General features: G+C 41.6%; 1 protein-coding gene across 1 annotated transcript in view; it reads left to right on the forward strand.

Moving 5' to 3' along the window:
• The window catches only part of ITPK1 (inositol-tetrakisphosphate 1-kinase), a 149,131-nt gene extending 132,773 nt beyond the window's left edge, over window positions 1-16,358 (forward strand). Inside the window, exons 8-11 of the mRNA XM_005149516.3 lie at window positions 818-983; window positions 3,179-3,246; window positions 4,721-4,883; window positions 9,708-16,358. Coding sequence (XP_005149573.1) covers window positions 818-983; window positions 3,179-3,246; window positions 4,721-4,883; window positions 9,708-10,030 — 720 coding nt within the window. The 3' untranslated portion in view covers window positions 10,031-16,358. The remainder of the gene's footprint in view (window positions 1-817; window positions 984-3,178; window positions 3,247-4,720; window positions 4,884-9,707) is intronic.
• The last annotated feature ends 1,982 nt before the right edge of the window (window positions 16,359-18,340 follow it).

Below are 18,340 nucleotides of genomic sequence, written 5' to 3' on the forward strand. Positions count from 1 at the left end.
GCATTGGAGCCATGGCAGCATCCATATTCCAACAATAAACCTGCAAAATGGAGCACTGTGGTTATGGTAATTATATATAATATGCCTGTAAGCATGGTAATGGAATAATTGATGGAAAGAACAGTGTAACATGTACTGGAGATATGCTGGCTTGTCAAAGTACTTCTATGCACCTACCAGCATCACTTCCATGCTGTTTGAGGCAGCTGTTCATCATTCAGGCCCTATAAATGCCTTCCTTTTTGGCATATTTGTTCCAGTGCCTTCAAGAGGACTAGCCATTTGGAGTAATGGGGTGAAACCAAGCCAAGAATGCTGTTAGACCAGCATTTGTTTCCAGCAAGAAATACTAGAGTCTGAAAAATGTTCTCTGAAGATGTGGGTGAAACCCTGCTGCTTAGGCCATTGCAACTGGACTGAACCAGACCATGGGAAATAGAGCTGTGGGGAAGATCTTGTAGTTAGTACACAGAGCTGTTCCTTCTGTTGTTCTCATGATGCACTCTTGCATTCAATACAAACTTTGTTGTTTGTGTTGATCAGATGTTTCACCCTTTTGTTGTACCTGCAGTTGCAGTAGCTTCCCAACTAGAAGTAGCAAATGAAATTGCAAAGAACTGAGAAGAAAATGTTGATTGAAAATGAAAGCTTATGGAGAGTTGTGTGTCAATGAAATGAGATGCAATGAAATAGGGACTAGCTGCTGAGAAGGAATTGACACATGGTCAGTAGATGTTCCCCCTCAGTGCTAGTCATATAGTGGGTAAGCATGAAATTATTGAAAGACTTGTGCACAACTGTATATGCTTGTTTCTAGATGGCGATCATCTTCAACCAGGAGGGCCTGAAAGCTGTTCACCCCCCTTGTGTCATTCAGAGCTTCATCAATCACAACGCTGTGCTGTATAAAGTCTTCGTGGTTGGGGAATCCTACACAGTGGTGAAAAGACCATCTTTAAAGAACTTCTCTGCCGGAATCTCAGGTACGCTGTGCCCATTTAAAAGGAGATGTCAGTTCTTGGAGCCTTGGCAGCAAACAGCTCAAAAGTATCTTTGAAAAGGCTGCTGACATGAAGGCAGCTGGTCCTTGCATACCATGTTTCCTCTTCTGTATTATTTCAATAGGAAGGGAGGGAGATAACTCATCTGCTCTGGAATACATAGGAATGACATTCGTATAGTAAATATTTATGCAATGGTAACCTGAGTCTTACCTGTTAGAAATAGTGGTTTATGTCATGTGGAAAGGAGGAGAAGGAGAGAAATTCTCGTTTTACAGTAAGTTCATGTGTCATTTTTTCCAGAGTTTGTTTATAAATGTGCTTTGGAGAGAATTTCCTGGATTCCATCATTTTAGAACTTCCTCTCCCTATTTTTACCTTGATTATGCATGTGTGTTTAAATTAAAGATCACTTGTGCTCTACCCTGAATGAGCCTCTCAATACATGTGAGCCCCAGTATTGTAAACCATGGTGGGAAGTGTCCTTTGGTTTGTCTTTTTTTGGTATCTATCTTTTGGTAGATACCAGCTGTGCTAGGAAGGACAAATGGACTTGTCAGTGAGGACAATGATCCTCCTAAATGTCACTAGAAAGCAACACTTGAAGGGTTTTCATTAAAGATTGCTTAAATTTTCTTTATGGGAAAAGACTCCCTTCCAGAGAACTGCATTCTGTGGTCCAGCAGAAGCAAGAAGGAGTTAGTAGTGTATGAATGGGAGCATGATCTGCCTGCAACTAGACAAATGCAGGAGGTAGGGATGGGAGAGGAGAAGGTATTGAACTAAAGGAGATAAATGAACAAATGCCAGTTTCTTGTCGATTTTCTTAGTGTTTTCTGCTGATACTAGTATGTCCACATGTGTTCACCATTGCGATCTGCACACAGATACGTGTTTTGTTAGTATATGTACAGTAGGATCCTGGTAAGTCTTTGTAGGGATGTATACCTGTCTTTAGGTCTGCTCTATGTTCTGACCTAATGAAGTAGGCCAGAATCTGTGTAAACTATTATGACAGTTGGTCTGTACATTTTCTGGAAGGGAACATTTTAAGGCATCTTTCTAAAAATGCCTTGGCTAATGTCTCATCTGTTAGTGTAAGACTTGAAAGTTGTCTGGAAGCCCACATAAAAATGAGTTTTGTGGGCAGATTAGGGTAAGTGTCTGGCTTTTTTTACCCTCATCAGGAGAATTTAAGGGGGCTGTACTACAGGCATCTGACAAGGCAGATCTGACAATTAAGCAGATCTGGCAGCTGTGAGGTATTCCAGGAGCTGACAGTACAGGGCCTTTCTAAATGGGAGGAAAAGCAAGAATATTATATGCTGTTGTCGGACTGCAGAGTAGATTTGGGTTTGCTTTTCACAGCTTCCCCATCTTTATCAAATCTGGACCTACAGCTGCTTTTAAGTATCCACTCAGAGAGACCAGCATGGCAGAAATACCGTGTTGCTGGTGACACCTGGGTGCTGAGACTAACTCCGGCATTCCCATGTGGATTGCCTGTACAATGCCATCAGTCTGCCATGGTGACAATTCCAAGGGGAGACCTGTGGTGGATTTTTCCCCACCAGTAAAACCTCCAGCACTGAGCAAGTGGGTTGAGAGGTGTTGGTATGATTCTCTCAGTATGTTCGTGACTTCTGTCACCTCAGGATACATCCTGCATTCCTGTGGTGCCTCCAAAAGGGAAGGCAGGTCCTGACCCTGAAATTTACTGCTTTCCCCCATGGTGGCAGTGCCCTCCGCAGGTTCACAGGGATCTCAGTGTACGCTATGTGCTATGGATCTGCTGCCTGTAGTGAATGCAGCTTCTCCTTTCTATCACATACTTTCCCATTGGAACTGTCACTTTGAGTATAACAAATAAGTAGAAATGAACTTAATTATCTTACTGAACTTAGTTTGCTCAGGTGAAGAAAATCGGTTCCTACTTAACCCCGTGCACTTCTGTTTATCTGTGGTCCAAGGTCCAAAACCCGTGGGTGACCACTGCCTGCACAGGCAGCTAAGTGCCAGCAGGCAGGAGGGGCCCTGCAGGTGGGGTGGGTGGTGGGCGCTGCACACTAGGGATCAAGACTGGATTCCCGAGTCTGCAGTGCCATCTACTGTTCATTACAGTAATCCTGTGGAAAGTAAAATCTGGTGTATTATTTACAACCTGCTTTTAATTCCAGACAGAGAATCAATATTTTTCAACAGCCACAATGTTTCAAAACCGGAATCCTCATCTGTCTTAACAGCAGTAAGTACAGTTGATCTTTTTTCCTCTAGTGTGGCTGTAAAACTTACCTAGTCCTTTCTTATCAAAGCATTAGCAGCTAGTGACTCTCCTTCACAAGTTGTCTGCTTCTGTGTTGCAGGCTGAGGTCTGTTTGGTACCACGAGCCAGCATGACTGTGTCTCCCTCTGGTTTTCCTTACCGAGCTCCGGTGAGGAAGCACTGATGCAGGAGGGTTGTGCTGCTTGCCAGACCTAAACTCCCTAAAGCTAATCTAGGCAAGGGGGATGAGGAAGTTTTGAATGCAAACACCTGGCCTTTTCCTGTCCAAAGAGCTTAATAAATATGAATCATTCTTCTAGGACTCAGTTCTGTGAGGAAAGACAAATGGTGAAAATTCAAGCAGAGAAATTACATTGGGCAGGAGCACAAAGTGTCATTAGCTGTCTGTGGTGGGAGCACAGCCAAGCTGTGACCACAGGACTATTTCTGGGTGTCTTCTGAGTCCAGCAATGCCAGCACACTGAATAGTTTCACAGTTGCATTGCCAGTCCTTTCAATAGGCTTTGCACATGTGAATCCTAACAAGTTCTTGGGCACTCAGCTGCTGAGAAAGTCACTTTACAGAACTGTGTCCTTTCCAGATCTGAGTCTCTAGATTCTTTTCTGTTTCACAAGCTCTACTGGGGAGTAGTTCCATAGTTGGCAATGATTAAATATTGTAAACAACACTGATAGGGCATGCAAAATATTAAAACTGTAATTGTGCTAGTCATAAATCCCCTTATGGCTAAATTTACTTTGAAACTTAGAGTATATGCTCTGTGATTTACCTGCCATCTCTCTCATACACATACATGCTTCTGTATACCTAACAGCATACTTTGGCTGCTTAACATGTTTAAAAAGTGAAGAAAAGTACATCTATCAGACAGAATTAACCTCAGTTACTCATTGTAATAAATCTTTATGGAATACTTTATACATGAAACCCACATAAAAGATATGCCCTTTGAATTTGCCTCTGCCCTGAAGATATCAGCTGAGTTGAATTGTATGTCTCAGATTAAACTAATAGCAGGAGTCTCTTTTATCAGCACTTTCAACATAGGTCTTATTCTACATTGAAATAACAGAATGATATGCAGAATATTTGCAGCACGGGGTTAAACACACCAGATGTATTTGTTTTTTAAGGTGTAGATCTAGTACTTAAAATATTCTGAGTCTTCATTTATTCCTACACTGCTCTATCGCTCAAGAACTGCACCAGAACGAAGAGGAAGAACTAGGTACTTTAGAGGAAGTGAACTTCCAATGTAGGAAGGATTCTGAGTTACAAAAGCAGTTTCTCTTTAGTGTCTTTCTCTGTTTCATGCCACTGGTTCTCTGCAATCAGATTTGTTGGATATTCACCTGGAAACCTCTGAAAATCAGTCTTTCAAAAAAAGCCTGTTTCAAAGTCCCTCAATAATGTGTCTTTTCCCACTCACTATAGCTGGATAAAATCGAAGGAGTATTTGAGCGGCCAAATGATGACGTCATCCGGGAAATCTCGAAGGCTCTACGACAAGCTCTGGGAGTTTCCCTCTTTGGAATTGATATCATCATTAACAATCAGACTGGACAGCATGCTGTCATTGATATAAATGCATTCCCAGGTGAGAAAGGCTTATCCACTCATGCTCTGTGGGAACTGTGCCATGTGTACTTAGCGTGGAGTTTCACTGCTGGTGTCTCACATAGTTGCTCCCCAGGTGGGGGACAGGAAAGCAGCAGCCAAATTGGTCTCAAATAAGATGCTGTTTGATTTGGGAATGGCAGAATCCTAATCTAGGTATGGAATGTTCTACTGAAATACCAGCTTTTAAGAGATATAGTCAAATTTTAGTGGCCAGCTGTAACATGGCTGTCTTGCCCTTTCTTGCAAAGGATGCCCAGGAACTGAAATGTGATACTGTGTGCTGGCACCTGGCCTTTCTGGACCTTTCCCTCATTCTGAAGAGAAAAGAAGAAATTCTATTTTAGGAGAGCCTTTTAAGATTTCTTTTTTTTCCAGACTCTGTGCCATTAAAAGTGTTGTGGGGGTGGAAGTAGCAAACTGTTCCCTTGAAAATCTCTTCCTGTGCAAATTGAGTTCCCACAAGAGACGTTTATGCACAAAGCAGTAGCACCAGAAATGTGACGATAATGATAAAACTGCAGGTGCAGAGAAGTTGCTGTAAAAAGTTGAATATTCTCACAGGTTTTCATAAGTGCAACCTGGAGTAAAACAATAGAATGGGAGCATTTGAAAACAGGTAAATTTGTCCTCACCTTTTTTTAGTGAAACATATGTCTTGGAATCAGCTAATCAAGTTCCTTGACCACTGGTATTGTTAAAAGGAGTTGCAAGTGTGTGTAAGGAGAAACAGTAATGCTCTGTCGTTTGTGCTAAGTATTCGTAGCCTAACATGGCAAAAGAATACATCATCTCATTTGATGCTGTTTTGCATGGGGTTTTTTAATTTGAGAATCTTCTCTCATTACCTGAATAGTGATTCTTGTTGCCAGAGATGTATACAGGCCACTACATAGTTTATTTAACCTGTCATGGAAGACCTTGAGTTTTCAATATGACTGTGGTATTTTTACGCCTAGAGATCTTGCCCTGAACTCCAGTTATCTAAATCTTTCAGTCCAGGTCTTCATCCCCACTGCTGCCATGTAGTACCTTGCCTGTCTATCTCCACAGTGACTTCCTTTTAAAACTCTGGGTCTGCTATTCTCGGGTCACTTTGCAGCTTGGTTCTACCATACGGTGTTGATGCAATCCGCATACCTATGGAAATAGTCTTCTGGCAAAGAGAGTGAAAAAACCTAAACTGGATGTCAGATGATACCATATCAGCTTTATGAATGGGTTTATATTTCAGACACTGGGTCTTGGAAGTCAGAGATACAAGACATTCTTTTGCAGTCCTCCATCCTGCATTTTGGTTTGGTGTTTGGAGGGTTTGATTTTGGTTTTTGGGTTGGGTGGTTTTGGTTTGTTTGTTTGTTTGTTTGTTTGTCTTGGTTTTGTTTGTTAGGGTTTTTTTCAAGTACTGTTTTGGATTTGGTACTTTGCGCAGACTGCTGAAATTCCCCTTTTCTTGAAATGCTGGAAAATCCACACTGGGGAACAATTAGTGGTAAACTAACTAGTTAAAGAAGAGTAATGTCTTCATGACATGGCAGAAGTTTGCAGAGCTGCCTTCAGCTTCATGCTCTGTTGTACTTCTACCCTAAGGCAATAGTTTTTGACACCCAGCCCAAATCCTGTGTTTTAATCTGTGCAGTAGTTTGTCTTTGAAGAGGCATTAAATTAATAGAGTGTATTAGTTCTTGCAGGAGGGTTGAGAGCATGGGGAAGCTTCTTATGCACAGGTCTACAATGTACTTGTTTGCAAATGCATTGGTACGTGAACATCCTTCCTATCCATGCTCAGCCAGAAGATTCTGGAGACTGTTTTCAGCATAGCAAAATTCAGGCCTCTTATAGGCAGGCATTTCCAAAATAGTTTCAGTGGGCAGTGCTAGGATAGTACCTGCTGGAGCACGATTCGTGCAACTTGTGCTTTGAGGCATGCAGAACTTATATCCTCCTACTGATGCCTTGTGTGGCATGAATCCAGAGTTCACTGCCAGTAGTTTCTGAAGGTGTAATTTAATTTGCCCTTCTTGATTCCGTTATCATCACAGCACAGTGATGGCCCACAGTTGCCTTTTTTGAGAGGCCTGCAGCAGCACCCAGTGAGCAGAGTAAGGTAACATACACAGACTTTGCAGCCTTCCCCAGCATCCTGTGGCTTGAGAGTTGAGACATCATGGTTCTCTTCCTCCCTTCTTTCTATTTGCTTTTTACAAGCATGTTAAGTTTCTTCTAAGTGACCAGGCAGAATTACTTGGCCCTTTGCACTCAGTGTGCAGAGGGCTTGCACAGAGGAAGCCTGCCTGATACATACAGCTTCCTTACACTGTAACATCTGCTGATTTCAGAACTAAATAACTGGCCATCTTATTCCCAATAAATATTTAAAGTAACTTCTTTTTAAGTTTGCCAGGTGCCCTCAAACAAGGCTGGTTTGTTTTCAGTGAGTAGACATGAAACACTCTAGGGTACTAGGGATCTCCTCTCTGAATATTAAAGCTGTTACTATGGAGATGGCTTATTCCCGGGGTGTTTGAAGCACTCTGAGTAGATTTGAAGCCTAATCCCCTGGCTTTTACATAAGCAAGAAAGCATAACAAGCACCTCTGTCAAAGAGGTGGAGACCTTGTTCTGGCTCCCCTGACTGGCTGTAAGAGTCCTAGTTGCCCCCTGCAGACCAATGGATTATCGTGTGGGGCAGTGGGAAAGTTGATGTTTTGAAATGGCCAATTGTTTGTTGAACCTGTTTAAGGGCCTTTTGAGAAAGGAAAACTGGAAGCAGTTGTCTCACATTGCTGGTGTTTTGTGTGACCTGTTAAGTATCTAGAACTGTGACCAAGTGCATTAAAATCCAAAGCAATGTAGCAGCCTAAATAAGAGTTAATTGCTTAGTGTAATGGTTATAAATGCACCATAAAATCACCACATTTATCTTAAGGTGAAATTATCTTGTTCCTTAATTTTTTCAGGAAGTTGGGTTTTTATAGCCTAAGAAAGCTGTTTTTTTCAAGAGAATAGAGATTAAAATTATAGTATTTATGGATCTGAGGGACTCTTCTGCCCTGCGATCACTCACTAAAAGTGTAATGTGCATGTACTTTATGGTCTCTGGTTATGCTCATGTGCTGCTGTGAATGTGTGCTATTCACATGGGACTTCTAAACTGTTATTTATTGCTTCAGTCTCCTATATTAATACCAGGTCACCTTCAGAATAATTCTGTAGACATTTTAAAACAATCAGCATATCCCATTAAATACACTGAATGTCATATGTCACCTTGTCGTGGTTTAAGCCCAGCCATAGATTCAGTACCACGTAGCAGTTCGCTCACTCCCCACCCCCTTCCTCCCCCCACTCCCAGAGGGATGGGGAGGAGAATTGAAAGAATGGAACTCCCACGGGTTGAGATAAGAACAGTCCAGTAACTAAGGTATAACACAAACCACTGCTGCTACCACCAATAATAATAATGATATGGAAAATAACAAGGAAAGAGAATACAACCGCTCACCACCCACCAACCCATACCCAGCCCGACCGAGCAGTGATCTAACCCTTCCCGGTAACTCCCAGTTACATCCTGGGCATGACATGCTGTGGTATGGAATACCTCTTTGGTCAGTTTGGGTCAGCTGTCCTGTCTCTGCTTCCTCCCGTCTTCCCCCCCTCCCTGGCAAAGCATGAAACTCAGAAAGTCCTTGGTCAGACTGAACATTACTGAGCAGTAACTAAAAACATCAGTGTTATCAGCGCTGTTCCCAGGCTGAAAGTCAAAACCACAGCACTGCACCAGCTACTAAGAAAGAGAAAAATGACTGCTACTGCTGAACCCAGAACACATCTGTACATACTCAAAATATGTAACAATTTTAGGTAATGCAGTATCCATTTCAAGGCATTGTGCTGATACATTGCATGTCTGTTTCAATTATCAAATGAATGCAATGATAAAGCTGTGGCTGTACCAGAGTGTTTAAAATAGAGACAGAAGCTCCGTACGCCTACTGCCACCCTTTGTGTCACCAAAAATGTCACGTCTCCTGGTATTTGAGCAACTTTTTAATCAGGAAGCTTGTTGTTAAATTCTGCATTGCAAATTGTCTGGAGTCACTTAACAGAACACGTAGAAAGGTGGTTTCAGTACTGAAATAAAAGACTGATGTTTCACTCCAATACTGTATCACTGATACATGCTTGCTGTCCCTTGAGCGCTTTTCAGACATTGCTCATAGCAGGAACATGTTTTAGGTGCCAAGTTAGGTTAGATTAGACATGCATCACATGCTTGCGCAGTGGGAAGGTCCCTTTTCTGTAGGATATAAAGCCAGCCACACTGGCCTCTGAGGTTTCCTGACTGACGGCATTACTGGGGAAATTCTAGAGAGAGTTCAGACCCTCAAGGAGACTCTGCATTAGAGCTACTTTCCATCATAAACCTGGAATCAGAATAAAAAAGATCAATGTTACACCACAAAGTTTGTAATTCAGGGAAAAACCTGGACTTGGTAGCAAGTGATAGAATATACCTAAGATTATGTATGCACGTATATACCTGGGAGGAAAAAGGAACAGAAAATCTGACAGGTGACAGGGTTTTTTATTGAACAAAAGTGGTTTTGTAGCAAAGGTCTCTGTTCCTCTTTAAACTAACCTGCTCATGCAGTCACTCAAAATGATGTTGTGGAAAATAAGCCTTGTCCTTGGAGGACAAGGACAGCCCAAGAAATAAAGTGGTAGAAAAAGTCTTTCAAGGAACTTAGAAAAATTACTTAATTGCTTTTTTTTCCCCCTTCATTTTTCCTCTTTTCAGGTTATGAGGGCGTTTCTGAATTTTTCACAGATCTCCTGAACCACATAGCTGCTGTCCTGCAGGGTCAGGCACCTGAGGTGACCCAGCTAAACCGTAGCAAGCTCCTGGCAGAGCAGACCAGCGGGATCATGGACGAACGGATATGCTGCTCTAGCACAGGCTGTCTCAGCGTCATGGGAAAAGACTCCTCCTGGATTGTGGAAAGTGAGACCAACAGCTCAGTAAAACTGCAACACCAGAGACTAGGCTGCAACTCAGCAGTGTCCCCCAGCTTCCAGCAGCACTGCGTCGCTACGTTGGCAACAAAAGCTTCTTCTCAATAACTTGCTAATGCCATGGATTGACAAAAAGCCACAGGGATACAAATTGTGGTCCCAGAACCAGATCAGGCTGTAACAGTACATGTGAAATTGAAAACCAAACAAAACAAAACCAACAAACCACGACACAAAACACAACGTAGAAAAACAAAATTAAAATCCCTTCCATTTGATTTAACCTAATTGGCTGATGAAATGGACTGAAAGGGGGAGGGCAAGAAAGTGATTCAGATCCATTTCATCCGATTCCAGTTGCAAGTCTATAGTGAGTTTACACACACATGGGTTTTAACACTAGTCCTTTCATTGTGGGAGGGTTGCTCTTGCATTTCTATTGTTCTTTTTAATCACTGGTGACCAGCATTTTAAAATTGGACCTCATGGCTTCAAGAAGATAATAATGTTGAATGCAGTGTCTGAATGCAACAGTGCAAGAGATTTTTGCCTAAAATATTCCCCGTTCCCTTTTTCCAGGCAGGCCATTGCAAAAGAAAACTGAGACAACTTCAGTATCACTAAACCAAATCTCTGGAAACATTGACCAGTGAAGATATTGACAGGTAGCTTGCTGTAAGGCTGTGGCACTTTGAGTGGGACAGAGCAGTGTGGTTGTTCAGGGTGCAGAACAGAGGTGATCACCCCAATTGCAGCTTTGCAGTTCTTCCCCCAGGCCTCTTTGCTTCAGTCAAAAGCAGCTCCTAACCATGTTTGCCAACAGCGGCACATGTTCGATCTGGACAGGATGCTGATAGTTAGGTTGAGTGATTTAGTAAATTAAATGTAATCCTTTCAGTTGTCTGCTAGTGGTGAAGTCCTAGTAGAGTTAATAGAAGCAGTTCATCTCTTAGAAGAGAATTTGATTCTCCCTCCATTGCACTTGTGAGGACTCTGGGACAGATCTTCAGATCCTAAGGGGTATCACAGTTGCTGCGTTCCATAGATCCATACTGCTGTGCATTTTCTTTTCTTTTGCAAATTAAATATAAGCAGAATTGCATAGCTTTGTATGAGGTAGAAGTGCACAACAGCTCTAGCTTAGAGACCACATTATTTTGTTGCAAGCTGCCAGATGAGGCTGTGTCTTAATTTACAATAGCAGTTTATACTATTTGTAAACTACAACACAGCCTATTTGTATCTCTTGAGATATGCAGTAAACTTACAGTGTTCACCCTCTATTGCATCTTCTAGCATGGCAGCATCTTCTGTTAAGAATTCCTGCAACTTTTGCCAATTCTGAACACTAAACTGGAAGTATCTATGTCTGTCAGTGCTGAGAACAGAGACACTATTTTGGTAGACACAGTGGCCTTCCTTTCCCCATATAAGCCCTTTTAGGGCTTATAACATATTTTATATGTTTAAGAGGGGTAGCGTTAAGAAAATTTCCTTAGTTAAGCTTCTAGATTGCAGAATTTCTGTCTTTCTGTAGCAGGTATTTGTAAAGCATCCATCACTGCTGCATTTAATACCACTTTGGTTAGTATCATATGTTAGATATCTGCTCAAAAGGAGAGTATCTAGAGCTTAAAGCCCAGGTAGACCATGGAGAGAGGATGAAACTGTGTAAAAGATGTCACTACCCTACCAGTTTGTATCAGTCCTTCAGGGGAAGAAGTTTTGAGGAGTGTTGTGCAGGAGTTCTTTTGTGTAAACAGTGTTTCTATCATTGGAAAGATTGTGTTTATTCCCAAAATGCCATTTTTAGGAATTTCCTGTAGCCAGGATTGGATTTGCAAGGCTGATAAACACAAGAAAAGTTATTCCACCTTTAGAGGGGTTACTAACTTTAAGATATTTCTGTAAAGACTGAAAGGACCTTATGAGTGTGATATCTGCCAAATTCCAGGGTGCATGTAAATGCAGCCAACTTCCTCAGCTGTTGCAGATCAGTTCTGAGCTGGGCACACTTCACAATCCTTGTATGCTTTGAAGCTGCTGGATCCCACATTGTCTGCAGCTTGCAGATCTTGAGTGGTTGTGGTGTGAGTCAGATGTACATAGGTAAGGGTTTATAAAGGTATTCATGACAGACCAAACTTTTCGTAAAGCCATGACTGAAATAAATTTGACATCTACAGTTTGGGGGTTGTTTTTGTTTATTTAAAATAAAGAAGTGTTTTTATGTTACACATGTAACAAAAGGTACCCTCAGGAAGGAACTTGCCAGTGCATATTTTTGTATGGTACTTTCTTGTAAGCAGCTGGTGGAGTGTTTGTAGATTTGCCTTTTTCTCCCTTTATTACAATGGCTTGGGTTGGGTGTTTTTTTCTTTGGTGGTTTTTCTTTTGTTTGTTTGATTGGGTTTTGGTTGGGGTTTTTTGGTGGGTTTTTCTTTTTGTGGTTGGTGTTTTGGTTTTGTTTTTTTTAATTGGGTGATGGCGAAGAAGCAATGATGTTAGAACTGGGTTAGTAACTCAAGATCTTTCAAACCAAGTATGTTTACATGATTCTGAGTGTTGGATCCAATGGAAAAGTCTGTATGCTGTTTCCTAGTTAGAACATCAAATAAGAATTTTATTTTCCTGGCTGCCTTCTGAATTTTGGTTGGCCTATTTTGCACTGCTTTATTTCTCCAGAATGAACTACTGAAATATAATTGTGCATTTTAAACTTGTTTACAAGTGATTGTTAGAAATTTATTTTGTAATTCTCTGAAGGCTGGAGAAATGCTATATTTAACCATTACTCCAGACCTCAGCAGTAACTAGAGAACAAGTTTAGGTCATTGGTGTGATCAGTGATATTTTTCCCGTAGTCTGTAATTTATTTTTTATTTATCAAATGTATCGGTATCACTTTTATTTACCAGGTGCAGATATGCAGGTACCTTTTATGGTATGGCATTACAGTGGAGTTTTCACATAAATTACCATGCAATTTCTGTACTACTATATTTCCTTGCAGAAATTATTGTTATGGATCATTATGGCTAGAATGTTGCTAAATCACAGGGGCAAACTGGGAGACCAACTTTTAAACGCCAAACCTGTAAATTACCAAGTATCCAGACATATAATTACATTACTGCAAAACGTTCAAGCATGCATGTGTTAATAAGCCTGTGCTAAAGTGCTTTTCCGAATTGCTGCCTCCTTTGGTAAGTTCAGGATAGTTTTGATTTATGATAAACTTCACAGTAAGTTAGTTAATATTCTGTAGATTTTTTTTTTGTAAAAGTAGAGAAGTTTAGTCATATTAGACCATACCAGAATGCCCTTACTCTTAAAATTGCGGACAATCTGAGGGAGATTTTCCATAATGTCTGTTTGAATTCTTTTAGTTTGGGTTAGAAAAGGTTCTGCTGTGTTTTCAGAGGCATAGCTGTTATTGCTGTGTTGATGGGAGCAATTTTATTAAAATCACATGGTCACCAGTACCTTCTTAGGGATCTATTTCTGTTCTGCTTCACTGTTAGAAATCCACAAGAACATTATTACCTTGATTGGAATTTCTCCATTTTTTCTGTCAGTGTGATGGAGGAGATGGGACTCCTGTTTGCACTGTAATCATGTAATCGGCTTCAGCAGGGGAAGATTTTTTCCCCATTGAAGAAAATTTGAGTGGTATCTTTACTGCCTGCAATGGCAAAGCCATCACCATCCTCCTCCTCATCTAATGACTTTGCTGCATTATGCTTGGGTTTGTAATGACTGCACCGGAGCATCCTGGTCATTACTTGAAAACCAACTGCAGAAAGGCAGCCCAACTAGGAGCATTGGTGCTGACCCTTGTGGTTTGTGTAGTGCAGAACAACCACTGGGTCGATGCTGGTTTGCCTTTGGTTAACTGTGTGTCAGGCTATTCCACCTTTGAATGCTGTAGGAGCCGAGTGACTGAGCTGGTCAGTAGATAGGATGCACTATTTTTATTAATACTATTCAGACAGTCAGAATGATAAAGCTGTTTAAAGATCTCCAGCCTTAAGGTGTGAATGTTTGTGCAGAGGAGGTCTGCAGCAGGTTGCTCAGATGGAAAACTACCAGTTTAATTTGTTTTCATTATAGATGGGTACAAATTAAAAACCTGACCCTGAGGCTTCACAAGGTAAGAAGGATTGCTCAAGATAAAACCTTGGGTTCTTCGGATTAACTGTGGGCTGTATCCAGACAGGGAACAAGCAGGTGGAGTACTGGATAGATAACAGAGGCAGGATACAGTCCAAAGGCAACAGAATAAATTAGTCCAGAGGTGTTTGAATTGGCCGGCTAAAAAGAGTGAAAAAGCTAAAAAATTAATCCAGGCTTCTCAGTTCTTGGACTAACACTGGTTTCCCAAAGTCTGCGTGGCAGCAGTGATGAGTGAGTCAGGCTTTTTCACACTAGCTTGCAGCCTTGCCTTCCACAGCTGTGCAGAAGATCTTGAATTTTGGGGTTTTAGTGAATAGTCTATTCTGAGTTTGTAGCATTTTCCCCATGTGCACATTTGCAGGAGTTCACTTGCATTACCCTGCTAATTTTCTTTTCCTCTCTCCATTTTAGTAAGAGATGTATTGATTTTTGTATTCAGTATTCAATTACTTTATTGTGTTGCAACTGTGTGTTTTGTAATTAGGAGTATGTGAAAGTGCTTTGTGTAGATTAAAAGATTTCCTTTAATATAATCTCCTCTCACTTTCATAGATAAATGGACACGCCATTGCAGATCACATTGCCGATTTTGTTTGTAATATTGCTTTAATATCTATTTGAGAGGAATGTAACCTCCAGAAAATTACTTTTCATATCTTCACTATCTTTCCTTTCCCTGTTCACCCTGTGTGGATCCAGGCTATCAACACTTGAGCTTTTGACCTGATATATTTCAGATCCAACATGGATTCTGTCATGTTTACATGGCCACAAAAATTATTAAGGATGGTTGAAGTTTGAGAGGATCCAGGTATAAATGAAGATGTTAGGGCGATTCCTGAGCAACATGAGCACAGTAGCATCTGTACAAGCAAAGGGAATCATTCTTGAGGGGTGTGTGTGTGCAGGTGGCTGTTGGGATCTGGTCCACCCCTGATTCTGGGGCAGTTTTCTTGTGGAAATAGAAAATCCACTGTAAGAAAACAACCTGTATCTGTTATGCAGGAGGAGGGTGAGGAGAGGCAGAGCTTGGGAGTAAAATCCTGATACCAGTGGTCCAGAATTTAACTCATTTTTAATAGCAATCTGGGGAGATGTTTTCTTTCTCTCCACCTTTCTTACCCTGAATCCACTGGGGCTAATGCTTGCCAATGCCTGTGGGCCAAGGGATCTCCTTTGCAGGTGACCTTGCCCAGCATGCCATGAGTTTGCAGAGGGCGCCCAACGTATTGGAAAGCTTTTGTTGATGGCCTGGAAATCTCTTGAAACTCCAGAAATAGCTGAAACAGCAAATGGAGTTCATGAAAATCAGGTCTTCCTCTTCCATCCTTTTTAAAGAAACACACATTTTATTTCCTCCTTTGTTCTTTACACAGTAGTTTTTTAGATATAAATTATTTTAACATTTTTTTGTGTGAAAAGACATATATACATATATAAAATTATTAAAAGGTTGAGTATATGTTGAGTATAAAGTAGTGACTTCTTTGCTTCAGATGTTAGCAGCCCCTAAAAATAAGTTGTTTATCCTCTTGTAAAGTCAGTGCTGTAAAAGAAAAATTAAAAATAAAAGATGTATTAGATGTATCTTTTATTATTTATTTCTGATTCAGTATTTGATACAGCTTGTGTATACCCTTTGTGAGAATCACATGCTAAAATGCAGTCATTCTTAAAATGGAGTAACAATTCCTTGGGATCCCAATCTTGAGAAAACTGGCCCTCTGGGTGTCCATAGTGTTGGATATTCTCCTTCACTCTCCAGCATTGCTCCCCACTGAAGCATGGCTGAATCTTGGGGACCATTCTGTGTGTGTGTGCTAGGTTTTACAAGTTCATCGATACCTGTGTTCAGATCCAGCTGTACAGTGTTAAGAAGTGTGTCTTGTGATTCGCTTCAGCCCGGTTCACTATGTTTTCTGAAACATGATTCCCATTTTGTACTTAAATTTGTATAGAATTATATAAACCCTTAAAAGATCATGGCTTACTGTACAAACCAAAAATACTTGCTATTTGGCGTCTTTGATTGCATGACTGATCAGATCTGACAATGGCGACGGTGCTTTCATCTAACAGCATTGATTTCAATGATAATACATTAATTTTCATTTGCAAGCACCTGTTTTGGACAATGTTTTGGTTTCAACAGTAAAGCAATATGCGGTAGGTTTTGTGGCATTATCTCTGTAATTGTTTTGAAGACAGAATTGTCCCTTGCCAACACATAATGAAAATAAATGCCTTATAACAACTTCTACTTTGCTTTCTCTTTATGAGTGGATAGGGCAGCAAGGTGAGCAGCTCACTGGGCAAGTTTGTTTCCATGAGAATTTGGTTTTCACATCTTTCCCCAGTGCAGTTGTTTGCAGTTACTTTGGACCTCCTTGTACCAGCAAGATTTGGTTTGATTTCTAACACTAGTGGGAAGTGTTTGTCTTACTATGTAACACAGCTAAACACCACTGGTATTTAGGCTACTGCTATACTTAAGCATTTTATTTCCAGTGTAGGCTTCTGAATTGATTCTTCCTTTATCATCCTGGATAGGGAATTCTTAATTTCAAGATTAAGTCTTGATTAATCAATTAATTCTTGATTTTAAAACCTAGCAGGGTTTTTAATCAGGACTGTATGTGGGCTGCTGCAGGCAAGAGATATCTCACCCAGAAGCATTACATTTTGCTAAGCAACAAGCATTCAGCAAGGACGCTCATGTAAACACCGCCTGGGGATCAGTGCTTGGTGTCAGCCGCAAGGCTAAGCCCTGCAGTGGTGAGCTGGGAGACACCATCAAGCAGAGATACAGCCCATCGGAGGGCCAGCACTTCCCAGCTGGTGGGCAATCCTCCCAGGCCCTGTGCTCAGGCCTTGAACCTCCATCTTTCCCTTTGAAGAAAGTCCCTGGGTACCAAATGTTCGTGGTTGCTTGAATATCCAGTTAAAACAGTGTTTATAGTAGCTCCATCAAGTAACGTTATTTTTGCTCTTGATTTTGCAGAAAGTTCTGTCTGCTGCAACCATCCTTTGTGGAAATAACTCCTTTGGAGGTGGCTGTGTTGTTCGGTTTCTTGGGTTTGGGATTGGTGTTTTGCTTTGGGGGTTTTTCAGTTTGGCAGGGGTAGGGGTGAGTGGCTGAGGGTTTCTGTGTATTTTGACATACAGACCTGAGTTTGCAAGGGTTTGTATGGGTGATGCTATTGGCAGAGGCTCTGCCACAAAAAAAAAGAGGAGAAACTAAACACAATATTCAAATTAAAAATGAAATTAAAATCACTATGTAAAATATGACTTTTACAGCTGTATTAAATTCCTAATAATTGACATTTTAGTGCCGTTTCTGTGGAACAGCATTGGTTTCATTCTGTTCCTACATGCATTTTTCTGAGGTCAATGAGAGTGCATTCTCCTCAGGATGGAGTTGGGAGACCTGCACCTCACACCAGTGCACTCCTCACAGCCAGGCTCTCACCCTTTGCCTTGTCCTGGCTTGTCCTACTCCAGCTTTTGAGCCTTGCTGCCTCCTCCTCTAGCTGCGTGGCTGGCCAGGGATTGGGCAAGAGGCACTGCCCAGGTAGCTGCTCCTCCAGCCCTCCCTGAGGACAAGGAGGACAGCTCTGGACACCCAGTGCCTCCTGCGCTGTGGGGACCACACATGCCCACTTCAGGGCAATTCACCCTACAGGCCAACAGCAGTAATGTTTTTGGCAAAGTAAAGGAACATGCCAAGATCAAAGCCTGGCAGCCATTCCTGGAGCATCTCAGCTGTTCTGTGGGTTGCGGATGATGGGATAGAACCGAGCTTCATATTGGGGGTGGGTGGGATGCAGCCCTGCCAGAGAATGCTTTTTTTAATTCTGCTGATACACATAAAGTCTTATGATCAGTGTTCAGAGACTTCTGGGGCAAGCTTCTCCAGCCCCAGCAGCACCCCATCCTGCAGCTGGTGTGTGGCCTGCAGCCCTAGGGACGGGGAAGGTTCACTGCCCACCAGCAAGGTGTCAGGCCACCACGGCTCCCGTGAGGAGTGGCATCCCCTCAGGACTGGCCTTCACCCCTGGGGAACACAGACCAGCAGTTTTCCTTATGAGTAGCCTGTTTGTTACTTGTGGGGTTTTTTAACCCACTCATGCATTGTCCAGATAGTTTGACTTGGTCAAGCATTGCCCAGTGTTTAAACTGCTCAGATGTGTTCTCTCTGGTCAACCCCATGTTCATCAATGGACTATGTCCGTGATCCAT

The sequence above is a fragment of the Melopsittacus undulatus genome, chromosome 4, assembly GCF_012275295.1.
Source record: "Melopsittacus undulatus isolate bMelUnd1 chromosome 4, bMelUnd1.mat.Z, whole genome shotgun sequence".
Taxonomy (NCBI): Eukaryota; Metazoa; Chordata; class Aves; order Psittaciformes; family Psittaculidae; genus Melopsittacus; species Melopsittacus undulatus.